The 27,561-nt window shown below is 35.4% G+C and overlaps 9 protein-coding genes across 9 annotated transcripts; 5 read left to right on the top strand and 4 right to left on the bottom strand.

Moving 5' to 3' along the window:
- Positions 1-665: 665 nt before the first annotated feature.
- B0P05DRAFT_446848 (uncharacterized protein) lies at positions 666-1,995 on the top strand (the record flags this gene model as incomplete). The annotated part of the gene is made up of 2 exons (XM_051573820.1): positions 666-1,241; positions 1,669-1,995. Coding segments are annotated over 2 exons (903 nt in total), but the record flags the coding sequence as incomplete, so codon positions are not given.
- A 6,636-nt stretch (positions 1,996-8,631) lies between these two features.
- On the top strand, positions 8,632-9,500 carry B0P05DRAFT_582021 (Arv1-like family-domain-containing protein; the record flags this gene model as incomplete). Its single annotated transcript, XM_051582152.1, has 5 exons — positions 8,632-8,715; positions 8,771-8,905; positions 8,957-9,002; positions 9,049-9,124; positions 9,344-9,500. 5 exons carry the CDS (start codon positions 8,632-8,634, stop codon positions 9,498-9,500), a joined length of 498 nt encoding a protein of 165 aa, XP_051429847.1.
- Positions 9,501-9,700: 200 nt separating this feature from the next.
- On the bottom strand, positions 9,701-11,464 carry B0P05DRAFT_480360 (putative carotene-dioxygenase; the record flags this gene model as incomplete). Its single annotated transcript, XM_051575122.1, has 2 exons — positions 9,701-10,794; positions 10,840-11,464. The coding sequence occupies 2 exons, from the start codon at positions 11,462-11,464 to the stop codon at positions 9,701-9,703; spliced, it is 1,719 nt and encodes a 572-aa protein (XP_051429846.1).
- Positions 11,465-11,831: 367 nt separating this feature from the next.
- Positions 11,832-14,429, bottom strand: B0P05DRAFT_480361 (SNF2 family N-terminal domain-containing protein; the record flags this gene model as incomplete). The annotated part of the gene is made up of 4 exons (XM_051575123.1): positions 11,832-12,064; positions 12,114-12,181; positions 12,227-12,537; positions 12,588-14,429. 4 exons carry the CDS (start codon positions 14,427-14,429, stop codon positions 11,832-11,834), a joined length of 2,454 nt encoding a protein of 817 aa, XP_051429845.1.
- Positions 14,430-15,248: 819 nt separating this feature from the next.
- Positions 15,249-17,861, top strand: B0P05DRAFT_563348 (WD40-repeat-containing domain protein). The gene is made up of 8 exons (XM_051580717.1): positions 15,249-15,324; positions 15,373-15,624; positions 15,675-15,903; positions 15,971-16,309; positions 16,360-16,400; positions 16,448-16,529; positions 16,572-16,975; positions 17,029-17,861. The coding sequence occupies exons 3-8, from the start codon at positions 15,703-15,705 to the stop codon at positions 17,654-17,656; spliced, it is 1,695 nt and encodes a 564-aa protein (XP_051429844.1). The 5' UTR covers positions 15,249-15,324; positions 15,373-15,624; positions 15,675-15,702; the 3' UTR covers positions 17,657-17,861.
- Positions 17,816-19,433, bottom strand: B0P05DRAFT_563341 (uncharacterized protein). Its single transcript, XM_051580716.1, has 3 exons — positions 18,970-19,433; positions 18,815-18,926; positions 17,816-18,765 (listed from the first exon to the last, which is right to left on the bottom strand). Exons 1-3 carry the CDS (start codon positions 19,413-19,415, stop codon positions 17,941-17,943), a joined length of 1,383 nt encoding a protein of 460 aa, XP_051429843.1. The 5' UTR covers positions 19,416-19,433; the 3' UTR covers positions 17,816-17,940.
- Positions 19,434-20,030: 597 nt separating this feature from the next.
- Positions 20,031-21,991, bottom strand: B0P05DRAFT_480409 (multicopper oxidase-domain-containing protein; the record flags this gene model as incomplete). Its single annotated transcript, XM_051575126.1, has 5 exons — positions 20,031-21,313; positions 21,379-21,472; positions 21,523-21,604; positions 21,647-21,790; positions 21,840-21,991. The coding sequence occupies 5 exons, from the start codon at positions 21,989-21,991 to the stop codon at positions 20,031-20,033; spliced, it is 1,755 nt and encodes a 584-aa protein (XP_051429842.1).
- A 453-nt stretch (positions 21,992-22,444) lies between these two features.
- On the top strand, positions 22,445-23,556 carry B0P05DRAFT_600629 (high-affinity iron permease; the record flags this gene model as incomplete). Its single annotated transcript, XM_051583239.1, has 1 exon — positions 22,445-23,556. The coding sequence occupies exon 1, from the start codon at positions 22,453-22,455 to the stop codon at positions 23,554-23,556; it is 1,104 nt and encodes a 367-aa protein (XP_051429841.1). The 5' UTR covers positions 22,445-22,452.
- A 3,649-nt stretch (positions 23,557-27,205) lies between these two features.
- On the top strand, positions 27,206-27,461 carry B0P05DRAFT_563335 (uncharacterized protein; the record flags this gene model as incomplete). The annotated part of the gene is made up of 2 exons (XM_051580715.1): positions 27,206-27,337; positions 27,384-27,461. Coding segments are annotated over 2 exons (201 nt in total), but the record flags the coding sequence as incomplete, so codon positions are not given.
- Between the last annotated feature and the right edge of the window lie 100 nt (positions 27,462-27,561).

Below are 27,561 nucleotides of genomic sequence, written 5' to 3'. Positions count from 1 at the left end.
TTTGGGACGTAAAGGTAATTGGGACAATTTCACAGTAACAAATCGGAGTGTGGCATCTGCGGCCTTGCAAGGGAAAATTCGCAATTTTGACTTTTTAAAGACAACACCATGCTCCATAAGATCATTGTTATCATCATCTTTTTCGATATACAATTCCAAGTACTGAGTTGGGCCATCCCTCAAGATGGAACAAGCGTAGATCTTTGGGTGTTGAGCGCTGATTTCCTGCATACACTGGAGATCAGTGTATTCTTTCTTAACTGGAGTAATGTCGAGTAAGAAAGCATCCTCATGGCTAGCTACTCGATAAATTCTCGACTGAAATTCTCGCAAAGGTGAGTCTGCATCTTTGTCAGGTTCAACGATGCCTTGGTGCATGAGTGATACTCGAGTTCTAGCTGCTACACTAGCATATGATCTTAGTTGTTGGGTGGCTTTTAGGTTTGGGGATTTTTCAATCCCCGCAACCGACTGAAAGTGTTGAGAGTTGGGAAGAGCCATGACAAGTACATAAGTAGCATACTTGTAAGTCGGTATGAATGTTAACGGAGTTTGAAAATACATCTGTATTTTCTTGCATTCATGAGAAGTTCCTGACATCCATGCTTTCTTCCGTACCAAAAACAAAGCAAAAAACGTATGCTGAAGCGGCACGTCTTAAAAACGTGTCCCTCATCCACAACGATATCACTTCTCACCCAGAAGAGAATGATGATATTACCCGTATTCTGCAAACCAGAATTTATCGCTCCTCTCGCTCAGACGGAGCATACCTTTTCAATGTTACTGAATGTAAAAAACAGTATACTGATCAACAGTGTATGGTCGAGTTGAAGAAACAACACCCCAAAGTACACGCTTGTATGGCTCTTAGTGATGGAGCAATTCGTTACCTCGAAGTTTACGTGACTGATGCCAACGACGTAAATGACATCGCTCGAACTGGTATCAATTTCAGTGAAGCAAAGCTGCAAGTACTTCCTTGCAAAGCGATTGCCGACCAATCACAGGTCATTAGGTTAAAGCTCTCTCATTTGCCTATGTTTACTTCAGAAGAGGTGCTCAGTGGGCTTAATACTAGTTTAGCAATTTTTGGAACCATAGGTAGCGGATATGTAGTACTTGACGTATATCAGCCCAAGAATACTCCTCCCTCCATGAAGTTTCAACAGCTAAGTCACCAGGTTAATTGGATGGAATCAAGTACTGAAGTCTTCCGAGCCACTTGGAACAACATGCCTGTGATGTTTGGGTTGTGAATGAAGATATAATAGAAGATAGAAAGAAAAAACAAAAAAATACAGTGAGACTGTTCAGTACTTCTTTATTACAAAAATAAATTGATTGTTGTCTAAAATATATCTTTTCCAGGTTGTCTTCTATACTACCTGATTTATTGACTAATTATGATTACTGATTATTGATTACTTAACACCTTGACAGCGTGTGCCTGGGAATTGATTATATAAATTCTCCTTTAATTCTCCTTGTTACCTAAAAGGTACAATTATGGTTTCCTTATTTGTAAATATCCATATTATCCCAGTTACCGTTATTTACTGTCATTATACAATGCTTACTTTATATTTATAATGTATAGTGCTATAAGTGATTATTCATTTATATGATGAAAGATTATTTATTATATTCTGTATTAAAAGTGCTCAGATCACTACAATGCCAACGTGGTGCCGATATTGCCATCAAGATGGTCACACCAAATTTACTTGTGAAACTTCTAGAGCTCGCATTTTATGTTACTCCTGCCATGAACAAGGACACCGATCTTACGAATGTCCCCGAAAGTATTCGACAAACATCTTAAACAAGAAACAGAACAGAAAAACAGGCAAGTCTCTTGAACGTAAGATCACCAACCGTGCGCAGTCAGTCGAGTCCCCAGCACCTAAGGAAGACCAACCTCATGTCACTGCAATGAGTAATACTCCAGAGAAAGAACACTCAGAGAAAGAGGATCCAAACGAAGAGGACATACACATGGATGACAGAGTGGAATGTACTGATGACGAAAATGACCCTCGATACTTGGAGGAAATTCAAACCTATGTTGATGTTGTATACACAGCATTATTCATCCCTTCTTACACTAGTTGTGCCTTAAAAGAGCAAGTATTAATATCATGTATAAATATATCTTTCAATCACAGTTTTATCCGCAGCTTCGATGGATGTCTTCCATCTTAGTTTAAACATGTTAAAGATCAGACCATCACATAATCACAAATTGACATCTGCATCAATACCAATGGTAGACGAGGTCTGTGCCCTGATTATGTACCCAGTTCTTGTGTACCTTAATCCACTCAACCGATTAGCTAGTGTATACACACTCAGTCCCAAATCAAGGATAATCAATTATCATACAAACAGTATAAATACAATACAAAATATAACCTTTAATAAAGCAGACTTCTTTTGGCCGTTTTGGTTCTAATCGACTTATTGATTTGATCATTTTATTAGTGATTATATCACATTACATCAGAAATAGACATAAAAGAACCTCTTGTACTGAATAAGACAATGTATCTTTTAATAGATCAAGACTTATAACCGAAATCCATAATTTACATTATTTAATTAATTTAAAGTAGTCTATGATAATAGAGACTCAGTCATTTGCATGAACTCTACTACTACTTACTCCGACATCTCTTCATGTATAAATATGCTAGAATAATTTATAATCAAAAAGAACAACAATAAAATTGTATAGAACAGTCTCAAAGTATCTACCTTTGTCTCTAAATCATCTTATTATATAGCTCTATTATCAAAACATCACAGGCATCATGTCTCCGGATGCTGACAATACATTGCTACCCTTTTTCTCTAGAACTCTTCGCCGTCATGACCTTTGTCATCCCACTTCAGTTGTCAATGGTATTTATGCTGCCTTTGATCACTTTGGTATCAACTTCAAACTTGATAATGTGCCTCTTGCCAACTTGCTTTACTTTCCGCTAATTAACATGTTTCAAGAGGTACCTCAGAACCACTGGCTTCATCGACATTCAAAAGTACCAGCATCTCTCTTCTTCCTCTTTGACAAACAGAGTAACCGGTTACGCCTGAAGGTTCGCCATGAATATGGGACATTACCAGGATTGTGCCATCAGCTCTTTATAGACGTTCTTCGTAGACGAACAGTAAAACTTCAATCTTTCCTGTGGCAATATATTACACAAGATGTACACCATCTACTGTATCTGTCTATGATGCTTTGACCAAGCAATTAACTGACACAAGATTGTGGCGCTCTTTCACTTCTAGGGATTTCTGCCTGCATCCTTATGAAGACAAAGCTAAATCACAATAAAGGCTTCTCATACTTCACTCTCTCTGTTTTGGAGGACTCCAATGCTCCCTCAGGCTAGAACACTGTGGTATCGTGTGCTTCACAAGAAACTGCCCACTGCGTCCGAACTTTTCAAGATTGGTACTGTCTCTACTCCTGTCTGTCGCTGTGCAAATCACAACCGGAATCGTATGATCATTTCATAGCCCACTGCTCTACCAAGTGGAGTGTTTGGTTGGAAATACTGAACTGCTACTACCCTCTGGTATACTTTACTCCGTCCTCCCTCCACAAGGTTCTCACTCTTCAAGCCTTTCCGCCTGCCATTACAAACCGCTCCAAACTTGTATCCATCGTTGCGATAGCTCAATGGAATATCTGGAAATCCTATTGGAACCTGATTCTTAACCAGGTTGCTTTTGAACATTATTGTATCATTTCAGATACAATTTACCAGGTAGCCTTAGCTACAAAAAATCACTCCTTGCTAAAATAGCCCTGATCATTGTATGATCTTTACTTCGTCTTTCTTTACTCCTGTTTTTCGACGTCCCACCTCTCTACGATGTGTGACTAATCAATAATATTGTAAATAAAATCCAACTACAAAAAAAAAAAAAAAACTTATGTACTTGTAATGACAGAAAAATGAAAAACCTGAAGATTTCATATTTTCTGCTTAAAATTAGAAAAAAAGCCAATTTTTCAATTTTCCTGCCTTAGATAAATAAACGAGTCTACCGGATAATGGCTTTACTGTTTTAGTTAAAAGAAGAGATTAATGGTCGGTAGATTTGTTTTTAATTTGAAACAGAAAAATCGAAAAACAAGCTTTTTTCAAAATTTCAAGCAAAAATATGAAATCTTTTACTTTTTTATTTTTTATCATTGCAGAAAATATTTTTGATTTATTTTACAATAATGGTTTTAATTCTAAAATAGCGATTTTATTGCTTTTCAAAAAATATTTTTCTGAGTAGGCAAATGGCATACTTGTAATTTCGGCATAACTGTCAATATTTTTATGATGTTTGAAAATGTTTTTTTTCTTTTTTTTTTTTAGGTAAGTCCATCACAATGACAACGAAGGCCTGAGGTATACAAGTCTTTCTATAACTTTCTCTATTGCCCTAGTTACTTTTTTATAGAGTTGTCACTACAGCGTAAGCGATGGAAGAAAAATGCAGTTGCTCACGCTGTAGTGTATGGTTACCATGGCTACTATGGCTACTATGGCTGTCGTAACTATTCTGCTGCAAGAGTGAACCTAGCCAAAAAATTGATGATCAAGAGCATTCAATAAGGATATTGAATTACAGCAGTTGTCATTTGGGAAGAGAAGACGCTGTCAACGGCTAGTAGTTGCTTTTTAGAAATGATTTTCAACTGCCGCTTGCTTGATTCGAGTTTGCTAAAATTTATGCAAAGGAAGGGTGTAGTTGACTTTTGAGCCTGGTTTAAAATAGAACAAAGCAGCTGTTATGAGATCAAGAGAGAGTAGATATAGAATAAGAGAGAAGGTAAGAACACAGAGAAAGTCCGTTAGAACTTGTATAGGTTTTTATTTCTCCAAGAAATGTTATCTTTCAATTGCTATAAAATGTCGAGGTATTTATACTTTTTCTTCTCGGTCAAAATATTGTTTTGGGGTTAGCTTCTTGACTACGGATTGATTTGTTAGATCAGGAGCAATTAAGAGAAATGCCTTTAGAGAAAGTTGTCAGCTCAGCCAATAGTGCATGATCTGACCTGAACTTGAATAAACTATTACATATTTGTCAAATGCCAATGCCAATGTATTTGTCAGCTCTAACTGTCACTTTATGAGGGCCATTAATAATAACAGAGTCACTAGGTTCATAATCTCTGTCTATGAGGATGATGTAGTACTTCTAGTAGAATGAGTGAATGTCAGTGACTATAGATCCATTGCAATTGCCATAGATGTGATCTGGTTTTTTGCCATGATCATCATTTATTGATCTATGCATATGAATTCATATATGTTCACAACAGAGTTTCATCTATAGTCTAGTGAGTGAGTATAATCAGCGCATTGATTTCGTTTTGGTCAAGCAGAGACTGCAAAAATCTACAAAAAAAAAAAAAAAAAAAAAAAAAAAATATCGCAAAGCTCGCAAACGTCAGAAGTCTTCTATGGGCATAAGTAATTTTCCAAAAAAAAAAGTTATATTTTTTCTATAAAATGCTAACATTTATGCCGACATGGCAAGTATGCCATTTATGTACCTGAAAAAAATATTTTCTGTAACCAAAGAATTCCTAATTTTTTTTTTTTAGAAAAACCTGTTTTTTTATTTTTCTTTTCAAATAAATAAATGAGTCTACCGGATAATGATTTTACTATTTTGGTTTAAAAAGGATATTACTGCCTGGTAGATTCGTTTTTTAATTTAAAATTGAAAAACTGAAAAGCAAGCTTTTTTTCTTTCTAATTTTAAGCAGAAAAATTAGAAAACTTCTTTTTATTTTTTTTGTATTGCAAAAAAATACTTTTGATTTATTCTAAGACAGTGGTTTTTACTTTAAAATAGTGGTTTTTACTATTTTTCAAAATATGTTTTTTTGAGTACGCAAATGGCATTGTGGTGTTTAGGTTGTATTACACTTCGAGCCTTGTGATCTTTGTTGTTATCTTTCTTTTATTGGTTAAATTCGAACTTGCACTACTTAAAATATATATAAAATAAAATAAAACTAAACTATGTATCTTTATCTTCTTTGGTGAGAAATATTTAATTGAAGAAAGACACGGGAAGAGGGGGCGTGAACAACAAAGATCACTTCGCTCTCGTGTAATAATTTCAATACTTCATGTATTCGTATTTACATAATATTAACTTGAGGTTCGCTAACATTTATGCCGATGTGCAAGTATACCAATTGTGTACTCAAAAAAATATTTTTGAGAAAAAAATAGAAACCATTACTTTAAAATAAATCAAAATTATTTTTTGTAATGACAAAAAAAAAAAAAATATTAAAATAAATCAAAATTATTTAATTTTCTGTTTAAATTAATAAAAAAAAGCTTGTTTTTCAATTTTTCTGTTCTAAATTAATGAACGAGTCTACCAGATGTTAATTTGCTTTTTTAGTTTAAACAGATATTACTACTTGGTAGACTCGTTCATTAATTTAGAACAGAAAAATTGAAAAACAAGCTTTTTTTTATTAATTTAAACAGAAAATTAAATAATTTTGATTTATTTTAATATTTTTTTTTTTTTTGTCATTACAAAAAATAATTTTGATTTATTTTAAAGTAATGGTTTCTATTTTTTTCTCAAAAATATTTTTTTGAGTACACAATTGGTATACTTGCACATCGGCATAAATGTTAGCGAACCTCAAGTTAATATTATGTAAATACGAATACATGAAGTATTGAAATTATTACACGAGAGCGAAGTGATCTTTGTTGTTCACGCCCCCCTCTTCCCGTGTCTTTCTTCAATTAAATATTTCTCACCAAAGAAGATAAAGATACATAGTTTAGTTTTATTTTATTTTATATATATTTTAAGTAGTGCAAGTTCGAATTTAACCAATAAAAGAAAGATAACAACAAAGATCACAAGGCTCGAAGTGTAATACAACCTAAACACCACAATGCCATTTGCGTACTCAAAAAAACATATTTTGAAAAATAGTAAAAACCACTATTTTAAAGTAAAAACCACTGTCTTAGAATAAATCAAAAGTATTTTTTTGCAATACAAAAAAATAAAAAGAAGTTTTCTAATTTTTCTGCTTAAAATTAGAAAGAAAAAAAGCTTGCTTTTCAGTTTTTCAATTTTAAATTAAAAAACGAATCTACCAGGCAGTAATATCCTTTTTAAACCAAAATAGTAAAATCATTATCCGGTAGACTCATTTATTTATTTGAAAAGAAAAATAAAAAAACAGGTTTTTCTAAAAAAAAAAAATTAGGAATTCTTTGGTTACAGAAAATATTTTTTTCAGGTACATAAATGGCATACTTGCCATGTCGGCATAAATGTTAGCATTTTATAGAAAAAATATAACTTTTTTTTTGGAAAATTACTTATGCCCATAGAAGACTTCTGACGTTTGCGAGCTTTGCGATATTTTTTTTTTTTTTTTTTTTTTTTTTTGTAGATTTTTGCAGTCTCTGCTTGACCAAAACGAAATCAATGCGCTGATTATACTCACTCACTAGACTATAGATGAAACTCTGTTGTGAACATATATGAATTCATATGCATAGATCAATAAATGATGATCATGGCAAAAAACCAGATCACATCTATGGCAATTGCAATGGATCTATAGTCACTGACATTCACTCATTCTACTAGAAGTACTACATCATCCTCATAGACAGAGATTATGAACCTAGTGACTCTGTTATTATTAATGGCCCTCATAAAGTGACAGTTAGAGCTGACAAATACATTGGCATTGGCATTTGACAAATATGTAATAGTTTATTCAAGTTCAGGTCAGATCATGCACTATTGGCTGAGCTGACAACTTTCTCTAAAGGCATTTCTCTTAATTGCTCCTGATCTAACAAATCAATCCGTAGTCAAGAAGCTAACCCCAAAACAATATTTTGACCGAGAAGAAAAAGTATAAATACCTCGACATTTTATAGCAATTGAAAGATAACATTTCTTGGAGAAATAAAAACCTATACAAGTTCTAACGGACTTTCTCTGTGTTCTTACCTTCTCTCTTATTCTATATCTACTCTCTCTTCATCTCACAACAACAGGGAAAAAATATATAAAAAAGAAAAAACAAAAAAAATAATTAAACCCCTCTTAAACATCTTCACACTCCTTTACAACAGTCATTTAATTCATGCAGACAATCAGCAACTTTAATCAACATTTTCAAGACGAGTTTCCCAAAGCATAGCATTGTGTGTCCCCTCCTTGTAGCCATGTTCATTCAAAGCCGGACGTATAGCTGAAAGCCCTGCTGTCTTTCCCCTATACTTCCACCCTTCTTCCGCCCTTTTTTTACTGTCTATTTCTCCTCACATAATTTTTCATCTTTTATGATGTTTTTTAAATCTCTTTGCTTCCAAATCCTGATATCTGTATTTTATTTTGCCCGCTCAATGGGATCGTTATACAGTATCATTAATATGCGAATATTAGTAAAATTTATTCTTAGCATACATGATACAGCTTTTACAAAATTTAAAAGTCACGTGATCCTTGGCCATGGCTTGCTGTATTTACGTCTTTTGATTGGCTTGTTTTTGTCTGAATTCAAGAAATGTGCATTTTTTTAATTTGTTTTCTTTGCTTGCATTTATGAGTACCTGTGTTGAATGTGGACAGTCCGTGGCTAACTTGTACACCCAGTACAGTATAGACAATATAAGACTAACTACTTGTGTATGGATAAAGAAAAAATAACTCGAACCTCTGTTTCTAAAGACATAAAGCTTAGGAGCGTTGCAATCAGTTTGCCGATAAATACGTTGAACACGACTTCATAATCATCTTTATTGATATGTTATTACATAAACCTCAGGTGTACCGGCACTTACTCTTTAACCGTATTACGAAACAAGATGGTGTTGAAGTAAAACTCGTCCTTTATTGTATATCAACTGCTTATTATACTTTAAATTAGCCTCATGTATTTCGATTTGCCATTTTGCTGATACTTTTTGAAGTTTGTAAGTATGACAATTGACTGAGAGTAATAATAATACAAGCATGCAGATATCAAATGGTTTCGACTTGAAAGATATTACACTGAATATGATTCACAATTCATACATCAACCATTGTATTATCAGTATTTATACATTTTGACATTATGCGTTATTGGTATAAACATTTATCAAAGAAAAAGACTTGATTTACTTACCAGATAAAATAGAGTTTATTGTCTTTCATTGCTGCATTAATTTAGTGATTCGATTGTACTTGAAAAAAAGAGACAATATTAGGTAAAAAACAAAACAAAACAAAAAACATGGTTCATTGAGACAAATATATTAACCAAGAGGAACAGACACAATTACGTATCAATGGCATTGATCATATCGAGCTTTGGTAAAATGTTATTAATACTGATGGTGATTTGGGACTACAAACAGCTGGAATATTCATGGCTTGTCAATATCATTGTCTTGGCCTCAAATACTGAAGCTATGTCAGGTAGTGTGTAATGTATTTTCTTAAGCAGTTATTCATTCTTATCATAGTCTATTTGAATACTCCTTATTTCCAAACACTACTCATTATCTCGTTTGGCATTGTTGGTCGAATCTTTGCTCAGTTTCTGTTTTTATACTTTACTTATTTCAATGACCATCCAAGTGGTCTTGATTTATTTTTTACAAAATCAAGATGGATTAGCCTGTAATAGCTAGTTGATATTAATTGATTCAAATTCATGATTCACATAGGATCCATGAAAAGTGACAGCAGTAAATTGTCCAATCTTGATACGTGCTAATTCTTTCATGCTAGAAGCATCCAAAACAATAAAATAACAGCAATCGAAATTATTTACCAATGTCAAAAGAACACCATCATCTTGAGCAGAGCCTTTTGGGTCTGGAACAAAGATAGGCTCAGAACAAGAAAAACCCTCAACAGCATATGTTTGTGTCTTGCGTTCGTTGAGATCGACTTTGATTAAGCCAATCGTTTCATCTCTTATCTCGGTAAATGGCTGTAACTGACAGCCATAGACATACTGATTATCAGCCTTGGTTGTATAATCTTGATTATAACGAGGAAATTCAACATTCTTAGCCAATGTATCAATGGATTCCACGCTTGATTGATTAAGGTTCAGCTGATATCTAATGAGATCGCCAAAAGAGGTTTGGTGGCGAGGAGGATGCAATATGCCATTTATGAATGTTGTTCCTTGAGGAGTAGGGGCAGAAGGCCCCTTGTGGCGAGGTACGCCAAAAGTATGGAGTTGATGCATAATGTCACCATTTGAGAAAGAAGAGCAGTCCAAATTGAGCAAAGTATCACCTGTTTTGGGGCATTGGCTTTCAAAAGCATTAGCTACATGAAAAGTAAAGAAGCTGGGAACAGGAATTGATGCTACTAAACCACCTTGTCTGTGAAACACATGACAGTAGGTAGGCATGTCTTTATCCCAGCCCATACTTGTCAAAGCAGAACCATAGAGGAGCATGTTTTTTCCACCATCTTGGTAAGTCAAAGGCGCTTCAGGAATAATCACATAATTCTCAGTAAGCCAAAGTGAGTGAATATAAGGTGCTCGAATGGGTGTGTTATTATGGCGTCGAGTAATATCGGCTAATACAGTTACTTTGCCTTCATTAGTAACACTAAAGACAATCAATCTAGGACGAGGTCCTATTGTCAATGTAAAATTGAAGATTTCTTTTGTTACAGGGTCATGTTGATGATGAGCAGCAGACAAATCACCCTTCAGACGAGAGTCAAAAGTAGTGTAGTCAAAGATACGTTCGGGTTCTGAAATACATGAGTATACACGCCAATATAAAAATAAAGACTTACCCAATGTTTCAGCATGAATCTTTTGTAATATGTTGGCATCCGTCTTAGAGACAAGCACATGTTCATTTTCTTTGGACATAGAAGAAGGAAGTGGATAGTTGGGAGTAGCTGTTACGCCCACGGATTGGCCATCTGGTCTATGTTGATGTCTCGGCTGAGGAAACAAAACAATGTTGCTTAAACGAGCATAAAACTCGGAAATCCACTGCGAAAAGGTAACCTTGGGAATATGTCCAAAAAAGAATAGAAACCTGTATTTTTTTTCTTCTATTTCTTTCTGAATGGATTTAGCCAACAGTCTAGAGTTGTACTTGAGAGACTGAGCTTGACCATCCACTTGAAAACGATGCATAAAGGGTAAGCCATCAAATCCATGCCGGATTGAAAATACAGAACCATCCTTTTGCTTGATGTTGAATATACCAGGACCAATACGATACATGATGCCATTGAGCCAGGATGGGATATGTCCACTTTCCACCTGTAAACGAATAGGTTCTTGAACTTCAGTTGAGTCTGGTAATGGCTCTGGGGATATTATTTCTTGAAATTTGGCATAATTGACTTGGTAATAGCGATGAAGGAAGAAAAGCCCAGCGGCAGGCAAAGAGAGTAAAATCCACATATATAGATAATGAAGAGAAAAAAGAAAAGGCATAGCGCAAAGCGCACTCCTTTTATCTGCATAAATTTACCCTGTCGTTAAATCCTGTATTTTGATTCGCTTATCGAGTTGTTATTCTTATCGAAACACTCTAGACAAAAGATAATTCTCACTAAAATTTCAGGAGAAGACGTACTTGTTTTCTTTGTTCTTTTTATTTTCGCAAGTTCGAGCTATCTCAAAGATTGGTTAAAGAGAAGCAAACCTTTGAACAAAAGATAATACACCAAAACTTTTGTTAAAGGCCCAAAATGATTTTGCTCTATGATAATGTGGTCAATGAAGTGTGATTTATGTAATGCTATAATATTGTAATGACAAATGTAAGTTAATGCTGTTTGTTTCGTCTATCGGCTAATATGAACGCTTCTTTGATCATAGATTGTAAGCTTTGCTTTTGGCTCTCTGTATCTTCTAAGTCGTCAACAACTTCCTCGTCTTCATTAGATGAGACGTTCTTGTCGAGACGTAGCTTCATATTAGCCATTCTCAGAATATGTTCTTCTATAGAGTCTTTTGTGATGAGTTTGTAAATAGTAACATCTTTTGTTTGACCAACGCCTGTCAAAAAATAAATAAGTATAGTGTAGAACATAAAATATTGACTCACGATGAGCACGATCCTCGGCTTGCTTATCATTTTGAGGGTTGAAATCCAAATCATAGAGAATTACAATGCTGCCACAAGAAAGGTTAGATGATTTTCATAGCTGTGATACCTACTTTGCAGATGTCAAATTAATACCAAAACCACCTGCTTTAGTACTCAGCAAAAAGACTTGAATATCTTCATTTTCGTTGAACTCATCAATAAGGTTTTGACGTTCCATGACTTTGGTCTCTCCATCCAAACGAAGGTAGGATACATTCATAGTTTCCATTACGAGTTCAAGAATATCTAACATTCTGGTAAATTGACTAAAAATCAACACCTTGTTGCCTTGCTTTCTAAATCGAGGAAGCAGTACTTTGAGTTGGTCAATCTTTCCGGCATTCATCCATTCCTCATTTGATAGCTGGTACTCTTTGATAGCCTAACAAAATAGTTAAGTCTAATGATTCCTATACTCTATTCACTAATTACCTTTTCTTCTTTACATAGATTGTTCAGCTCAAAATCAGACATAACAGTCATATCTTCATAAATGAGTTCTTCTACAGAGTCCCAATACTTGACATCGCTTCTGAGCTTCTTGGCCATCGCTTTGAGCATATCATCCGTATAAATATTTCTAAACATAAGAGGATGGTCTACTGCTTTTCTGAGATGAACAACAATGTTTCTCATACTTTCATATTGCTCATTCATAGGTGATTTTGACTTGACTGGCTGTTTGTCTTTTTGTTCTAATGATTCTTGATATGTCTTTTTGCTCTTGATGATAATGTCAGAGTAAATTTCTTCTTGTCTTTGAGTCATAACACAGTATTCAATCTTTTGAATCTTTTCTGGTAGATCCTTGAGCACATTTTCTTTTCTACGGCGCAAGACAAAGGGTGTCATCATTTTCTTGGCTCTTAGAATTCGCTCCTTGGACAACATCTGGACAGTAGATACATTGGATTTTCCTTCATTCTTTTTACTGTCATTGTTTGCACCAGTGTTTCGAATCTTGAAAATTGATCGTACTTCTTCTTCAAAATTTGAAAACGTGTTGGGCATAATAAATGTCAAAAGAGACACAAGCTCTTGAAGGTTGTTTTGTAAAGGTGTACCTGTCAGCAAGAGACGGAAGGGTGTTGAAATGCTCATAAGTGCCTTGTATCGAGCACTATAGCAATTTTTGACCATGTGTCCTTCATCCAAAATCATAGAGCGACATCGAAGTTTCTTTAAAAAGACACGATCATCTGCATTACCAGCGGCCAATTGATAAGTAGTGATAATCACCTGGAATCCATGTTCTTTTCTTTCTTCTTTAAGATACATACGTTGCTCGGCTCTTTCATTCACACTACCATGATACAAACGTACAACTAGATTAGGGCAAAAACGTTCAAATTCACGAATCCAATTCTCGATAGTAGAAGAGGGAACTATGACCAAATGAGGACCAGTTTCACCAAGTTCATTGAGTCTTCCAAGAAACGTAATGACTTGAGCTGTCTTACCAAGACCCATTTCATCAGCCAAAATACCAGAGATGCCTTTACGATAGAGCAACAACATCCAATTGACTCCCATGATTTGATAATCCTTTAAAGTCAAATTTTTAGGGACGCAATCAGGTTGCTTGGTAAGATAGCCTTCAAGTGCATCTTGTTCTGCAGAACTTAATTTATGCTTATCCATATTTCTTTCGACTTTTGTCATGTGCAAGCCATCTGCCTTTTCATGCTTACTATGATCTTCCCAAACATCAAGCACTTTACGCAAATTGGATCCAACACTTTCAATTTTCTCAATAATGTAATCAACAGCAGTATATCCATCCATCATTTCTTGACAAGAGTTGATGTATTTAGCACTGGTTCCTTTTGTTCTCTTTAGTTTATCTTCCAAGTCTTCCATGTCGCTAAATGGTCTTAACTCTTCCACCACTTTATCAGCTTGTTCAGGCTTACAGCCAGTGACATCCTGCAAGTCCTTTGAAGTACACGTGTTGAAATATTTGAGCACCAATCGATCTCTTTGTGCTTCCGAGAGTCGCTTACGGTTTCTTTCATCTTCTTCGTCTTCTTCATCTTCATCATCTATTTTGTTGATCTTTACACGCTTGTATTTCTGGTTATCATCACTTTTACTGAGCAAGCTTAAAGCGCCAACAGCAGTACCTGCTCTACGGAGAGCATCACGGATATCTTCATGACTTTTTTTAGGATATATCTTTTGCAAACGTTCAATAGTCTCTCGTTCGGATGAATCATCATAAGTTTTGTTGATCTTTTCGTTTCGATCTACATATCCTTCATCATCTACATCCATATCATCTTCATCTTCTGAGTCACTAAAGACAATACGTCTTTTTCTAGCTTGAGAAATTTCTGTTGTCATAGGTGTGGACTGTACGTCGTCTTCGTCGTCTTCATCGTCGTCGTCGTCGTCTTCATCGTCGTCGTCGTCGTCTTCTTCAGAAGAGAAAATGTATGTCTGAATTTTTTTTGCTGGCCCTTTTTTACGCAAGATACGTTTAAAAGACACACTATCTTCATCATCCCCATTACTTTCGTCTTCTTCTTCCTCTTCTTCCTCTTCCTCTTCTTCAGAACTCATTTCTTGCTTCAGCTCCTTAGCAACTGAAATTGATTCAATTCTAGTCTTGGCCAAGTCCTTTGTCAAGTTCTCTGTACTGCTGTTGTTGCTGTTAATACTACTTCTAGCAAAAGAAGATAAATGTTTCAATTTGGAAGAAAAGGCACTTGGGTTGCTTTTCACAGTAGACAAGTTGCTACTCTTGAGAGCACTGTTGACATTTATTTTAGGGCGCTCTTCAGTTTGCCCTGCCTTTTTCACTGGTGAAAAAAATGAGTTGATAGTACGGTTGGCTTGACTAACAGAATATCCTTGTGGTGGAGACATACTGTAAACAGGAACAAAAGAAGAACAGAAAAAAAAAATTTTTTTTTTTCATTTGATTGTAACTCTGCTTGAAGCTGAGATTCGTTTTTTTAGTCACTTCCCTTTTTTAGACAGCCATTGTAACCAAAGTGCATTAGGGATACACAGGCATTGATCAGTCACAGAAGGACCGAAAAACGTGAAGAAAAAGGACTCCGCTTAATTATCTTGTTTAATCAATTTATCCTTTTCTTTTCTTTTTTCTTTCTAGATGAGTATAGAGAGCACTCTTGTCAAGAATATGTACACTATAAAAGAACATGTAACGTCAAATAACCCAAGAAAAAATTTTACTTACTTTTGTTCATAGTCAAGTCAACCAGAGGGCATATTTTGTAAGATAGCACATCACTCGTCAAGTACTCATAGTGTTTTGTTTTATAGTAGAGAATGAACCTCTTACTGAATCTATTCCAGAAACATTATATGAAAACAAAGGTATGAAGTACGTTTACTAACCACGGCTAATTTATAAAAGAATAGATTTAATAAATATATTTGAGCAGCATACAAAAGAAATTGAGCAAGAGCATGTTACAGAAAGTCTAGATGAGAAATCGGGGTAGACTAAAAATAGATCATGTTGATTTGAATTCTCAATTTTGACTATAGAAAACATAAAAAGAGATTCTTTGAAAGAATGAGGCTACATAAAAACAAAACAACAGAAGGACATGTTACTGAAGAAGAAGAGGACGAGGAAGACGATGACGATGATGAAGAAGTAGACGAGGAAAGCTCTTGCTCGATCACTTCTTTTGAAGAAGCCATTGTACCTCAAATAAGCATCTCAACTCCAAATTTAGTTCCCAACATTCAACTGAATGCAAAGCATATCAAAGTGAGTTTCCTTTTTTTTTAAAAAAAAAAAAAAAAAAAAAGGAAAAATATTGTCTAATGCCATATAGACCAAAAAAAAGCAAAAAAATAGAGATTTTTCTCGATTAGTTTTGGCTCAAACCATTGCTACTTGCTCCAGCACAGAGACAAATCATCGGTCAATGTCATCTGATTCAATGGCTGAGCCAAGTCCAAATCATCCATACGGTGCTATTTGGGCATTAAGATTCAGTAAAGATGGACGCAACTTGGCTTCAGCAGGCCAGAGTTGTGTTATTCATTTATGGAAATTATATGATCAAGTAGATGAAAATCTTGAATGCTCTACCATCAAAGTCTTGGATGAAGCCCATCATATGGAATATGCAGGACACAAGGCAGATATTCTTGAACTTGCATGGTCAAAGGTAAACAACAATAGTCCGATGCATGTTTGTTGATGTCTTTTTTTTTATAGAACAATTTTCTGCTGTCTGGTTCTATGGACCATACTGTAAGGCAAGTAGTTTTGTTCTCTCTAAATTGAATATAATAACGAGTAGTAGATTATGGCATTCGACTCAAAAAGACTGCTTGTGTGTATTTCAACATCCCAACGTTGTTACTTCAGTTGAGTTTCATCCCAAGGTAAAGAGACACTAAAATGTCAAATGTTAATCCTCTCCATAGGATGATCGATTTTTTGTGTCGGGTTGCATGGATAGCCGTATCAGAATATGGAGTATACCTGAAAAGAGAGTAGCATTTTGGAATGAAGTACCCGGAAACAAATGCATTACAGCTGTAGCATTTACACTAGATGGCAAGACAGTGATTGCTGGTACAAGCGATGGTCATTGCTACTTTTACGATACGCAAAGTCTAAAATACATTACTCAAATCTCCATCGCTTCCAAGAAGGGCCCCAAAATTACAGGTATAGAAATCATGCCTGCTATGTCTTCTGGAGAAGAAAAAATTCTGGTGACAAGTAATGATTCAAAAGTACGATTGTACAACATGAAAGACAAGAGTTTGATGCTCAAGTACAAGGGAGCAGAGAATAATTCATTGCAAATCAAAGCAACATTTAGGTATCTATGTTTTTTTTTGTTTGTATAAATGTTATACTAATCGTGATACAAAGTGACGATGGACGGTATATTATTAGTGGCTCAGAGAATTGCCATGCATATATTTGGCGTACAGAACAATCAGAGGGATCATCACCACTACACCAGCTTCAAGACGCAAGAAATAAAGCTATTTCTGCACTAGGCCATGTAGACGAGGCTACATTAAGCTTTCGTGGTTTTGAAAGTCATTCACCCACTCACCAACAAAAGAATGGCATTTCAAAATGGCTAAAAAGAAAAGAAAACACCACGAATGATAAAACACGTAGTCAGCCTGAATTCTTTGAAGCACATGATTATATTGTAACAACTGCTATCTTTGCTCCTACAAAAACCAGACAATATATTGCTAAATCAAAGCAAGACATCATATACAATCAATTAAGCCTTCGAAGACTCTCAACAACAAGCAGTAGCAGCCAAACGTCTAATACTGAAGAAAATGCTGAAGGTCATATTCTTGTTACTGCTGATTTTAGAGGCTTGATAAAAGTTTGGCGTATAGACCCAAGCTATTCAACCGATACCCAACCTTTGGACAACACAAGCCCTTCTTCAACTCGGTCTGCCGTGACTACACCTTCACCTAGAAGAAGAAATTTAGGATTGTTCACTCATTCACGTTACCCAAAACAATAAAGATTCCATTTCATAGCAAAACAAAACCGCATGTTTTAGTTTTATAACGAGGTAGATATTGTCTTGATTGTCTCAAGTATTTGTGTCATTATAAATTATTTGAACGACACAATATGGCTCTCTCTCCCTCCTTTACAATGTTGTGGCAATATTATTTTTTTTTTAAAAAAAAAAGACTTTGCATAACAGTGAGATTATAATTTCAGATTCAATAAAGTGTACAAGTAATTATACAAAGAGAAAACAGCGATAGGGATATATATATATAAACACGATACATGATGTTACTTGCACAGCATAGCAATCAATGCGCCACCAACGCTACCACCTTCAGACGCTACTTCCAGAGTGATTCTGCTACTTGTTTCCTTGCCATACCATTCATCGAGGGCTCTTCTGACACGCATATCCATATGAGGATAGAATTCAAAAGTGGAGCCGTTGATACCAACAACAATATCATCTCGGTCAACATCAAGAAGTCTTTGTTGATCAACTAATGCAATGATGGAGACGGCAGCTAGAGAAGCAGCACGAGTAGACACAATACGACAGATACGTGTCAAGATGGCTAAATCATCTGAAGTAGGAGTATTGACAAAGTTAAACGCACTCAAGATTTCAAGACTATCTTGTCGATCTGTCTTGTTATCTTTTTCCAAAGTACTCATGTACATGGTAGGAAAAGACCATTCTTCATCAAAACCTTCAGGAACATGACCTTCAAAAAGAACACCAGCCTCAATAAAGTCCATAGCAATAAGACGGGTTAATTCACCGAGATAAGCACCCGATAACATCTTTTCATACAGTTGGAACTTGGGTTGGTTGTGAGATAAATCAAGCGCAAGATCGTATTTTGTAAGAGGCAAATAAGCTTCGGTACCAAAGATGTCAATTTCGGTATTAATCAACATTTCGGTATCATTAGGATATGTTTCACGAATGCTTGAGTCCAATTTGATAATTTGAGGCACTTTTTCGGGGTAAGCAGCATTAATGCCTGTTGCAAAAATGAGACCAATACGACAAGTAGGATTAGTGTATCCATGAGCAACAAGTGTGCCAACAGTGTCATTGAGAATAGCAGTCACTCTTACATTCAAATTCTACAGACTGTTTAGCCAATGTTATAAGCATGATTGTTTTGATCATTACCTTGCGCTTAAAAGCTTCGTGAAACATATCTGCAAGGTCATGTCCTTCAGTATTTTGAAGAGTAAAGCCCTTTCCCATTCTGAGAATAACGCCGCGATCAACAGCAGTTTGACTATGAGATGTTAGTTTCTCTTCATCAACACAAGATGACTTACTCAACAGGAAAACTCCAACAAACACCTAAAGCAAGCGTGTCTTGACCAGAGACTTGGGCTTCAGTAAAAAGATGCTTTGCTTCAACTGTAACAAGGTCGCGAATAGCATCAGCAATCCAGTCAAAAAAAACAGAGCCTTCACCAGTCTTAAGTTCTACCGTGGGACGACGCTTGAGTTCATGAACAACAGATTTTCCAGCGCCCTTGAGCTCAACAGCAGCAATGCGTAGATTTGTACCGCCTAAATCAAGCGAGAGAAAAGTTCCGGTCTCATCACCAGTAGGCATTTTAGTAACAAAGGAAGGGATCATGGTAGCTAGCCCTTTAGAAGGTGTTTTCAGGCCTGCCTTGCATTCTAACTTGAAGCCTTCAATGATAGGTTTGAGTTGTTCCCTTGAAAGACAAAAATCTTTTTCAAGTAGTTGGAATAAATTATCGGTAGTCATGATTGGAATAAAGAGAAGAAAAATAAAAAGGAAAAGAAGAAAGCAAAACTTTTTTCATATATAAATAGGGGCTACCGTCGCCCCTAGAAGCCAATGAATTGTCTTCGGGGAAATATGGGAAAAGTTTTTTTTTACCCTGGATGAACCCTTTCAAGAGCTTGAGTTTGAATAAAGTTATTGACCAGACCCTGAGTTGGATGTTGATTGGTTTTTCGATATTTGTTATGTAATACGGAAACGAAACCCTGATTATTTTATCATAATCAATATCACCATGTGTATGAAACGGGTATCCCTAACAAGAAAAAAAGGGTCCTAGTGTTTGCACTCTTCTTATAAACATTTGTAGAGAAATTAGATCTTTTTACATTTATTCAAATACTGAACAAGATAATAGTGATACAATTAAAAAAATAATACGTTTACAAACAAGAGGTGGGGAGGAAATTATGAAACATAAAGATAAAAACTCTAGATAGGAGGTACATTACAAATAATTAAAAGTAAAATAGAATAATTTTGTGTGTTTGTGTGTTTGTGTGTTTGTGTGTTTGTGTTTGTGTTTGTGTGTGTGGGTGTGTGGGTGTGTGGGTGTGTGGGTGTGTGAGTGTGAATTTACATCTTACCAGCCTTGGCAGCAGCAATAGCCTTGGCTTCCTTATGAGGATCAACACGAGAGTAAAAGACGATAGCAATCATACCAAGCAAGGCAGCTAAACAACAGCCAGCCATAGCACCTTTACCCTTGGCAGTGAAGCCATCATAGAGCAAGTAAATACCATTAGGTGCACCATCAAGGTCAAGGCCTTCCTTAGCAGCAGCATTACCAGTAGCAGAGAAACCGCCGTCAGTACAGACATCCTTAAAAGCTTGAGGCAAAGTCATACGTTGTTGAGCAACATCAGGAGCTTCAACAAAAACAGCAGCAAGACCAGATTCCAAGTGCCATTCGATGTGACAATGGAAGAACCAAACACCAGGGTTATCAGCTCTGAAACGAACCAAGACAAAACTTTCAGCGGGAACAAGAACGGTATCACGACGAGCTGGGTTACTCAAGTGCCACTCAACAACACTATCGTTACCAGTGTAGACACCTTCACCACTACCGACCAATTGGAAGACGTGACCGTGAAGATGGAAGGGGTGAGCACCAGAATCAAGATTGTTCAAAATAATTTCAACGTTTTCTAAATGGTTGAGAACAATAGCTTGGGTTTGAGGGCCATAGACTTCAGAGCTGAGAGAGTAGTTACCCTCAGAGAAGAGTGTGTTAAGAGTAGGAACCTTGGGACTAAGATAGGGAACCTCATTGAACATACCACGGTTGACACCGTCAGTAGTCACATCAAAGTCAAAAGTCAAGTTAACTTGATGGTCATGAGGAAGAACATCTTGCTTTTCAAGAGGAACAAGGTCGAAATCAGACCAGGTACTAGCCATACCGATATCTTCACTTTGATAAAAGTCAGAAGAGGCATTGTTGTAATAAATAGGAGCAGTCAAGTTATAAACAAGAGCATCGGGAAGTGTATCGAACATATCAGTGTTCATATCAGCATGCATGTAGTAGTTTATATCAGTAGAGTTCTTGGCAGTAACAAGGACAGAGACACGTTGTGCAGCAGTAAGGTAGACGCTTTGAACAGATTGACGTTCAGTTTCAATACCATCAATTTCAATAACATCAAGTGTATGGCCATCAATACTAAAATAGAACATGGAGAAGCCAGATGTGTTAATAAGACGAAGACGATAAGTCTTTCCGGGGACAAAGTTGAGACTGAAATCAGCACCATTACCGAGGAAACCGGAGTCAGGAACAGGTTCAGCACCAGTAGGATTATCTTCGCTCAAGAAAATACCAATGTTTTCCGTACTTTGAGCATGATACCAATCTATGTAAATGAAATGTTAACTTTCTTTTTTTCTCAAAGAAAAATAAGTCTCATCTCGATTTTACCTTGAAGAGGAACAGTAACATCGTAGTCATATGTGTAAGTCTCATTAATGTTATGGATAATAAAAGGGGTACGAAGACCATCCATGTATTGACCCTAATGATAACAATTAGGGAAAGACAAGTTGTGTTTTTACTGATCATTACCATGTAGTGAGAGTGAATCCAGTAAGAACCATGTTGAGTAAGGTTAAATTCGTATGTAAGACTAAGGCCTGGAGCAATAGCGCTATTGAAAAGTCAGTAATCAGTTAATAAAAAAAATCTTTACCATTGAGTCACACCAACAGGACCATCCATCCAAGGGGTGTTGTTTTGGAACATACCGTGGCTATGAAGGGCAGTGTATGTGTCCAATTGGTTATTGACATTAATAACCAAAGTATCATTGATGGTAGCCTCAACTACTGGTGGACTACAAAATAAAAAGATTAAGACAATAAACCTCAGAGATTGTTACTTACGGCCAAGCACCATTAACACCTACAACCTTACGTTCATAAAGACCATCAGGGTTAGCAGTTGCATAAGTGATGTTCCAGTCATAGACAACACGAGCAGCTTGAGCAAGCCCGGTTGAACCAGCAACTAAAAGACAAGTAGTCAAAAGACGCATCTTAGAGATGAAAAATGTATGAAGAAAAGAGAAGAGATAAAATGATAATAATTTATAGATCAAGATCTTTTTAAAAAGAATTGAACTTAAGAGTGTCCCCCCTTGTTGAACATGAGAAAATTTTTATCTGATTTTAGTGATCGGAGAGTACTATTTTTTTTTATTCGTCTCCATCAGATAACAAAATATTTCAAGATCATCACTAAAACTGTATCACTTTGGGGGACCCGGAGAGACGCGGGCAACAGTGTTACAAATGTGTACAACATTTATTTCCATCTGATAAGTTCATTTTTTTTAGTGGTTTTAATATGACAAGTAGGACAAAAAAGCTCAAGTCCACAGATCTAGATGATAATTTTTTTATCATTCTAATTCAGTCTTCTTAAAAAGGATTCGTTTTTGTATTTGGAATATCTGATCTTTTTTCTTTCCATTACTGAATTTTCTAAACGAAAAAGATGTCTCAGGATCTCTTTAACGTACCAATTTTCTTTATTCTGTTCCGTGAAACGACAGAAGCAGCCATTATTGTGTCTGTCTTGTTGTCTTTCTTGCGAAAGATGTTCAACATAGAATCCCCTGTATACAAGCGTCTTCGTAATCAGATCTGGTTTGGATCAGCTGCAGGTCTATTTATTTGTATATGTATCGGTGCTGCTTTTATCGCTGTTTACTATACTGTCCTCAACGATCTTTGGGGAAACTCTGAAGATATCTGGGAAGGTGTCTTCTCTCTTGTAGCCACTATCATGATTACTGTCATGGGTCTCGCTATGCTCAAGACTGAACGTATGCAAGAAAAATGGAAAGTAAAATTAGCCAAGGCTATTCAAAAAGACTCGCAAGAACGTTCTTCTTTCAAGGAAAAGCTTCAGAGATATGCCTTCTTTGTTTTGCCATTTGTTACCGTTCTTAGAGAAGGTCTTGAAGCTGTTGTCTTTATTGGTGGTGTCTCTTTGGGTATTTCTGGCAAGTCCATTCCTATTGCCGCCATCATGGGTATTGTTTGCGGTTGTTTGGTTGGTTTCCTTATTTATCGTGGTGGTAAATTGATTCAACTTCGTTGGTTCTTTGTCTTCTCTACTGTTATTCTTTATCTTGTTGCTGCTGGTTTGATGTCTAAGGGTGTTGGTTATCTTGAGCAAAATGCTTGGAACCAAGTTGTTGGTGGTGAACCTGCTGGTGTTATTACTTACAGAGTCAGTACTTCTGTCTGGCATGTTTCTTGGGGAGACCCAGAACTCAATGTTGATACTAACGGTGGTTGGCAAATTTTCAACGCCATTCTTGGTTGGAACAACACTGCTACATATGGTACCATTATCAGTTACTGTCTCTATTGGTTGTTTGTTATCTGCTATCTTGCTTTCAGTTTCTATAAGGAAAAACGTCAAGCTATTCGCAAGGCTGAAGCTGGTGAATGGGATGATGGTGACCAAGCTTTGGAAGAAGCTAGACAATACATCGACGAAACCGGTGAAATACGTCACGCTGCTAAATTGAACGAAGAAAGCAAGGCAGAACTTCCTGAAAGAATTGATAGTCCTGCTATCAAGGTCTAAGGAAAACAAAAAAAAAGCTCTCTTGTAATCATATATGTATTTCATAACACCTCAAAATTATTTTTTAGACATTTCCCTTTTTTTTTTTTTTTTACTCTTGTGTGTTTCTGTATGCACTTGAATATATTAATTCTTTTCCCCACTCGTATCTGTAATCTTATTAATATTATCGATTTATTACTATTTGTATTGTATTGTAGTTCATTAATTCTTTTGAAAAAAAATCTTGCTAATAAAAAAAATATTAACTCCTTTAATTTCTTTTACTTTTTGTCCTAAAGGATTTTGTTTACTGCGTCACATAGACTATTGAGTCTTGTTTGACATAATGTTTTTCATCTCTATATTTCGTCAAAAAAATCTGATAAATAATTCTTTGTGAAACAAGCACATTTTAATCGCCCTGTAAATCGCAAAGTTTGCTTTTTTTTATAAAAGTTTGGGGAGGGCGGGGAGGAAGGAAAGTCTGCATGGTGTAACTATTGAACTTTAATAATGGAACAGACTTTGATCAAGTAAAAAAAAAAAAAAAAAAAGATAAGCAGGATCAATAGGTTTTGTTTATCAGATGGGAGTCAAAAAATTTTTTTTTATTTATCAGATGATATTTAACGATCTTATTTCAAATGGTGAGGCCTAAATGGTGCAGTTTTATGTAATCGGTGGCCTTGTTGTTACAAAAAAAACTTAGCATCCTCATTTTTTTTTGGGATGCCCATATGGTATTGATTTCTATTTTAGAATAAACTTTGTTTTCTCTGTTGTGTACAAGGAAACACGCTAAACTTCCCTTGGAGAATTTATCCATAATCCTATAAAATTAATAACATGGCCTTGAAATATGAAATCGTTTTTGGCAATTTGTGTCATAAAGACATTCCATCTCGAACAGGTACTTACTATCGCAGTTTGCCTATTAAATAAGTAAATCCGTTAAAGTGAATTATAAATTCACATTAATTTTTTATGGTTAGAAGCCAAGGGAACCTGATCCAATGTTCGGAGAGTGCAAATGAGGAGGCGATCCATTCAATTGAATACTCAGATTATCAAGATCAGATAAAGACCAGGGTCTATATCATTCTGACTATTAATCTCGTACAACTAGCATTTCTTTTACCGTTGTTTCTACTAACCCAAAAAAACATAGATCCCATTTCGTAGAACAAGAAAACACAAGAAGGACTGGGACTGAGTAATCAAAAAAAAAATATATATTGCCTTGTGGCTAAAATTCCATGGCTCGGGGTTACTATACTTTTGAGCTAATGACTGGATCTAAAATATATTTTGTTCTCTTGAAAAAGAAATCAAAGAAAATTCAGAACAGAGCCTCTTTTAATTGGCAAATGTATTCATGATGAAATACGACAGAGGCAAATGAAATTTTTATTCATACATATAGAGCTGACTAATACATCTTTTTGTTTAATATGATTCATGCTCATTAAACACATGTATGATTTTAAACAATCTATGTATGGCACACATACCTTGATCCGAGAATTCCCTTTTTTAAAGGCAACAATCGAAGTTTTCTACAAATTCTATACATGCAGAAAATTTTTTTTCTGTTACTTAAAACCTTACGGATCTAAACTGCCTACTCAATTGAATGATCAATGTCGGTTAAAAGATTTGGTGTATATTCATGCCCCGTATATTTGCGGCGATACGAAATTATCAGATGTTGTTTCTAATGTTTTAGTCTATTAACGAATCCTAATTGGTTCTAAAGCCACTTATATAATACAAACTTTTCGATTGCAAACTATGAACGAATTTATGATTTCTACAAGCTTGTATACCAATACCAAATAAATTTACATAGCAAAAGTTAAATAGTTAGAAATGAGCAAAAAACAATGATTTTTACTATAAGTCTGGATAAAGAACAAATAAAAACTGATTCAAGAGCAATTTGCTACTCGTAAATAAGTCATACACTGAACCGGAACAAAAAATTAGCCCAGTTTTTTGTCATTCGAATTCAGCAACAAAGGTATCATGATCCAAAAGCCTTTTAATATGCCAAAATGATACTTGAATGTACCCAGTTTTTTATTTTAAGATAATATAAATAAATGAAAAAACCAGTACTTGAGGATACAGCCTTTGGTATCAACCACAGCTTAGTATTGGTTGGCCATATTGTGTAGTAGTATGAATGTAATGAGAAGATAGTATAACACTAAGGAAAAAAACAAACAAACAAATAATCCACTCTTTAATGATTATATTCTCTGTTATTTCTCAAAACAAGGGTTGATTAAACCTGAGTCTTGATGGATGGTTTTATACAAACACACCGGTAGCATTACGCCTATTGATACAGACACATCAATGTTTCCTAGTCTACCATAATGCATGACTCTGGGGGAGGTATCCAACTACTTACTCGTATTCATGTAAGCATTTTACATATATTGGTTCATTTCTTTTACTAATTTGTTTCTCTTTTATCTCCCTTCTATTCTCTGCTCTTTCTTGTAACCTAATTTAAGTAACAATATAAATATTACTTATGTATCTCATGCTCTGTTTGATTTCTAATTTTTTTTCAATAGACCTATAGTTTTAAGTTGGCTTATTTTGTGTCAATGAATTCGAATAGTGGCTTATCGAGGGATGGTATATAATCCTTTATTATATGCCCTTTCTGAATCATTTAGTCTTTCTTTTAAGACTAGACGTACAGAGTTTTTTTCATTGCTTGATTTAGATATGCACTTTCACAATTGCCACCAACGTATTTGCCATTATTTCTTTAACATTTCATGTCTTGAATAACATTGATCTATCATCAGGCGCACTTGCCAGGTAACTATGGCGCGGGTTTTAAAATGAAAACTCTAATTCTTCATCCCGCCGCCTTTGAAATCAAGCCTTTGCTGAGAACTGCATAAAGACGCAGTTATTGGACTTTGGTTTAGTGACAAAAGCTGTAGATCTTTGCTTTCTAAGCCCATCAATCCTAATAAAATGACTGATTTGATGCTAAAATATTGAGCAAATATGCGAAAATTTTTTAAGGTTTTTTGCTCTTGTCATACCATTTTTATAGTATAGTTGGCAGGTAAACACTTTGATCAAAGACTAGAGCTTTTTGCGCTCATTTTGAGTATTAAAGTTTGTTGATAGCTTTATTTTTCGTCTTGTAGTATCAAAAAGCAAATCAAGTGTTGTCAAGTCGGGCTTTTTTCATGAGTAGTACCCTTTGGTCATAAGGTCATTTTGGCCATTTCCTCTCCAAAACTATAACCAAGACGGTTTCCCACTTAGCAAATGAGCTGCATGATCAATCCCGTCTTGATTATGAACTGTAAATTCTCTCCTCCGCTTTCCTTTCCAGTTCCTCTCTCACTACTCATGATGTTCTCTCCATTTCAAGTATCTATCAAGCTCTCTTAAACTCTTATTCTTTTCTCAATTTCTTCTACCACAGGCTCATTTCCCATTCCTTAGTCTAGTTCTTATAATACCACAGTCTTTTCTTCCACTCTTTTGACGTCTAAAGGACTTTAAATAAAATTGGAGCAAGTCTCCCTTGAGTGTTATTAAATATTGTTTGCAGGTATCTAAAGTGCTTATGCGTGTATAAACAAACTTTATGCTACCTTTATTTGGCTGTGCATTACGACGCATTAGTCTATTCTTTAAGGGGCACACTCTTATCTTGATTCAAAAGATATGTTCCCTTTTAGCTACTGCATGTATTTTTGACTATTTGTTCTTGACTAACATTATGCATTATGATTTATATATTTCATTGTGCCTTCATGTTCTTTCTTACATTCCCCATTTTTCTTTTCATTTTTACTTGGAAGAACAAAAAGGACTATTTTTATCATAAAAAAACTTGCTTTCCAATGTTTGCAAGAATAAACTGTGCTTGACAAAACTCTACAAGACTAAAAAAAAAAAAGTGCCAAGCACGTCACTGGAGGACACGTGGCGGACATTCTATTGATGTGTTCAAGCATGACGGGACACAATTTCCCTTTT

The sequence above is a fragment of the Gilbertella persicaria genome, assembly GCF_025201335.1.
Source record: "Gilbertella persicaria strain CBS 190.32 chromosome Unknown B0P05scaffold_68, whole genome shotgun sequence".
Taxonomy (NCBI): domain Eukaryota; kingdom Fungi; phylum Mucoromycota; class Mucoromycetes; order Mucorales; family Choanephoraceae; genus Gilbertella; species Gilbertella persicaria.
The sequence above is the reverse complement of the archived record's forward strand: the minus strand, read 5'-3'. Positions and strand labels throughout refer to the sequence as shown.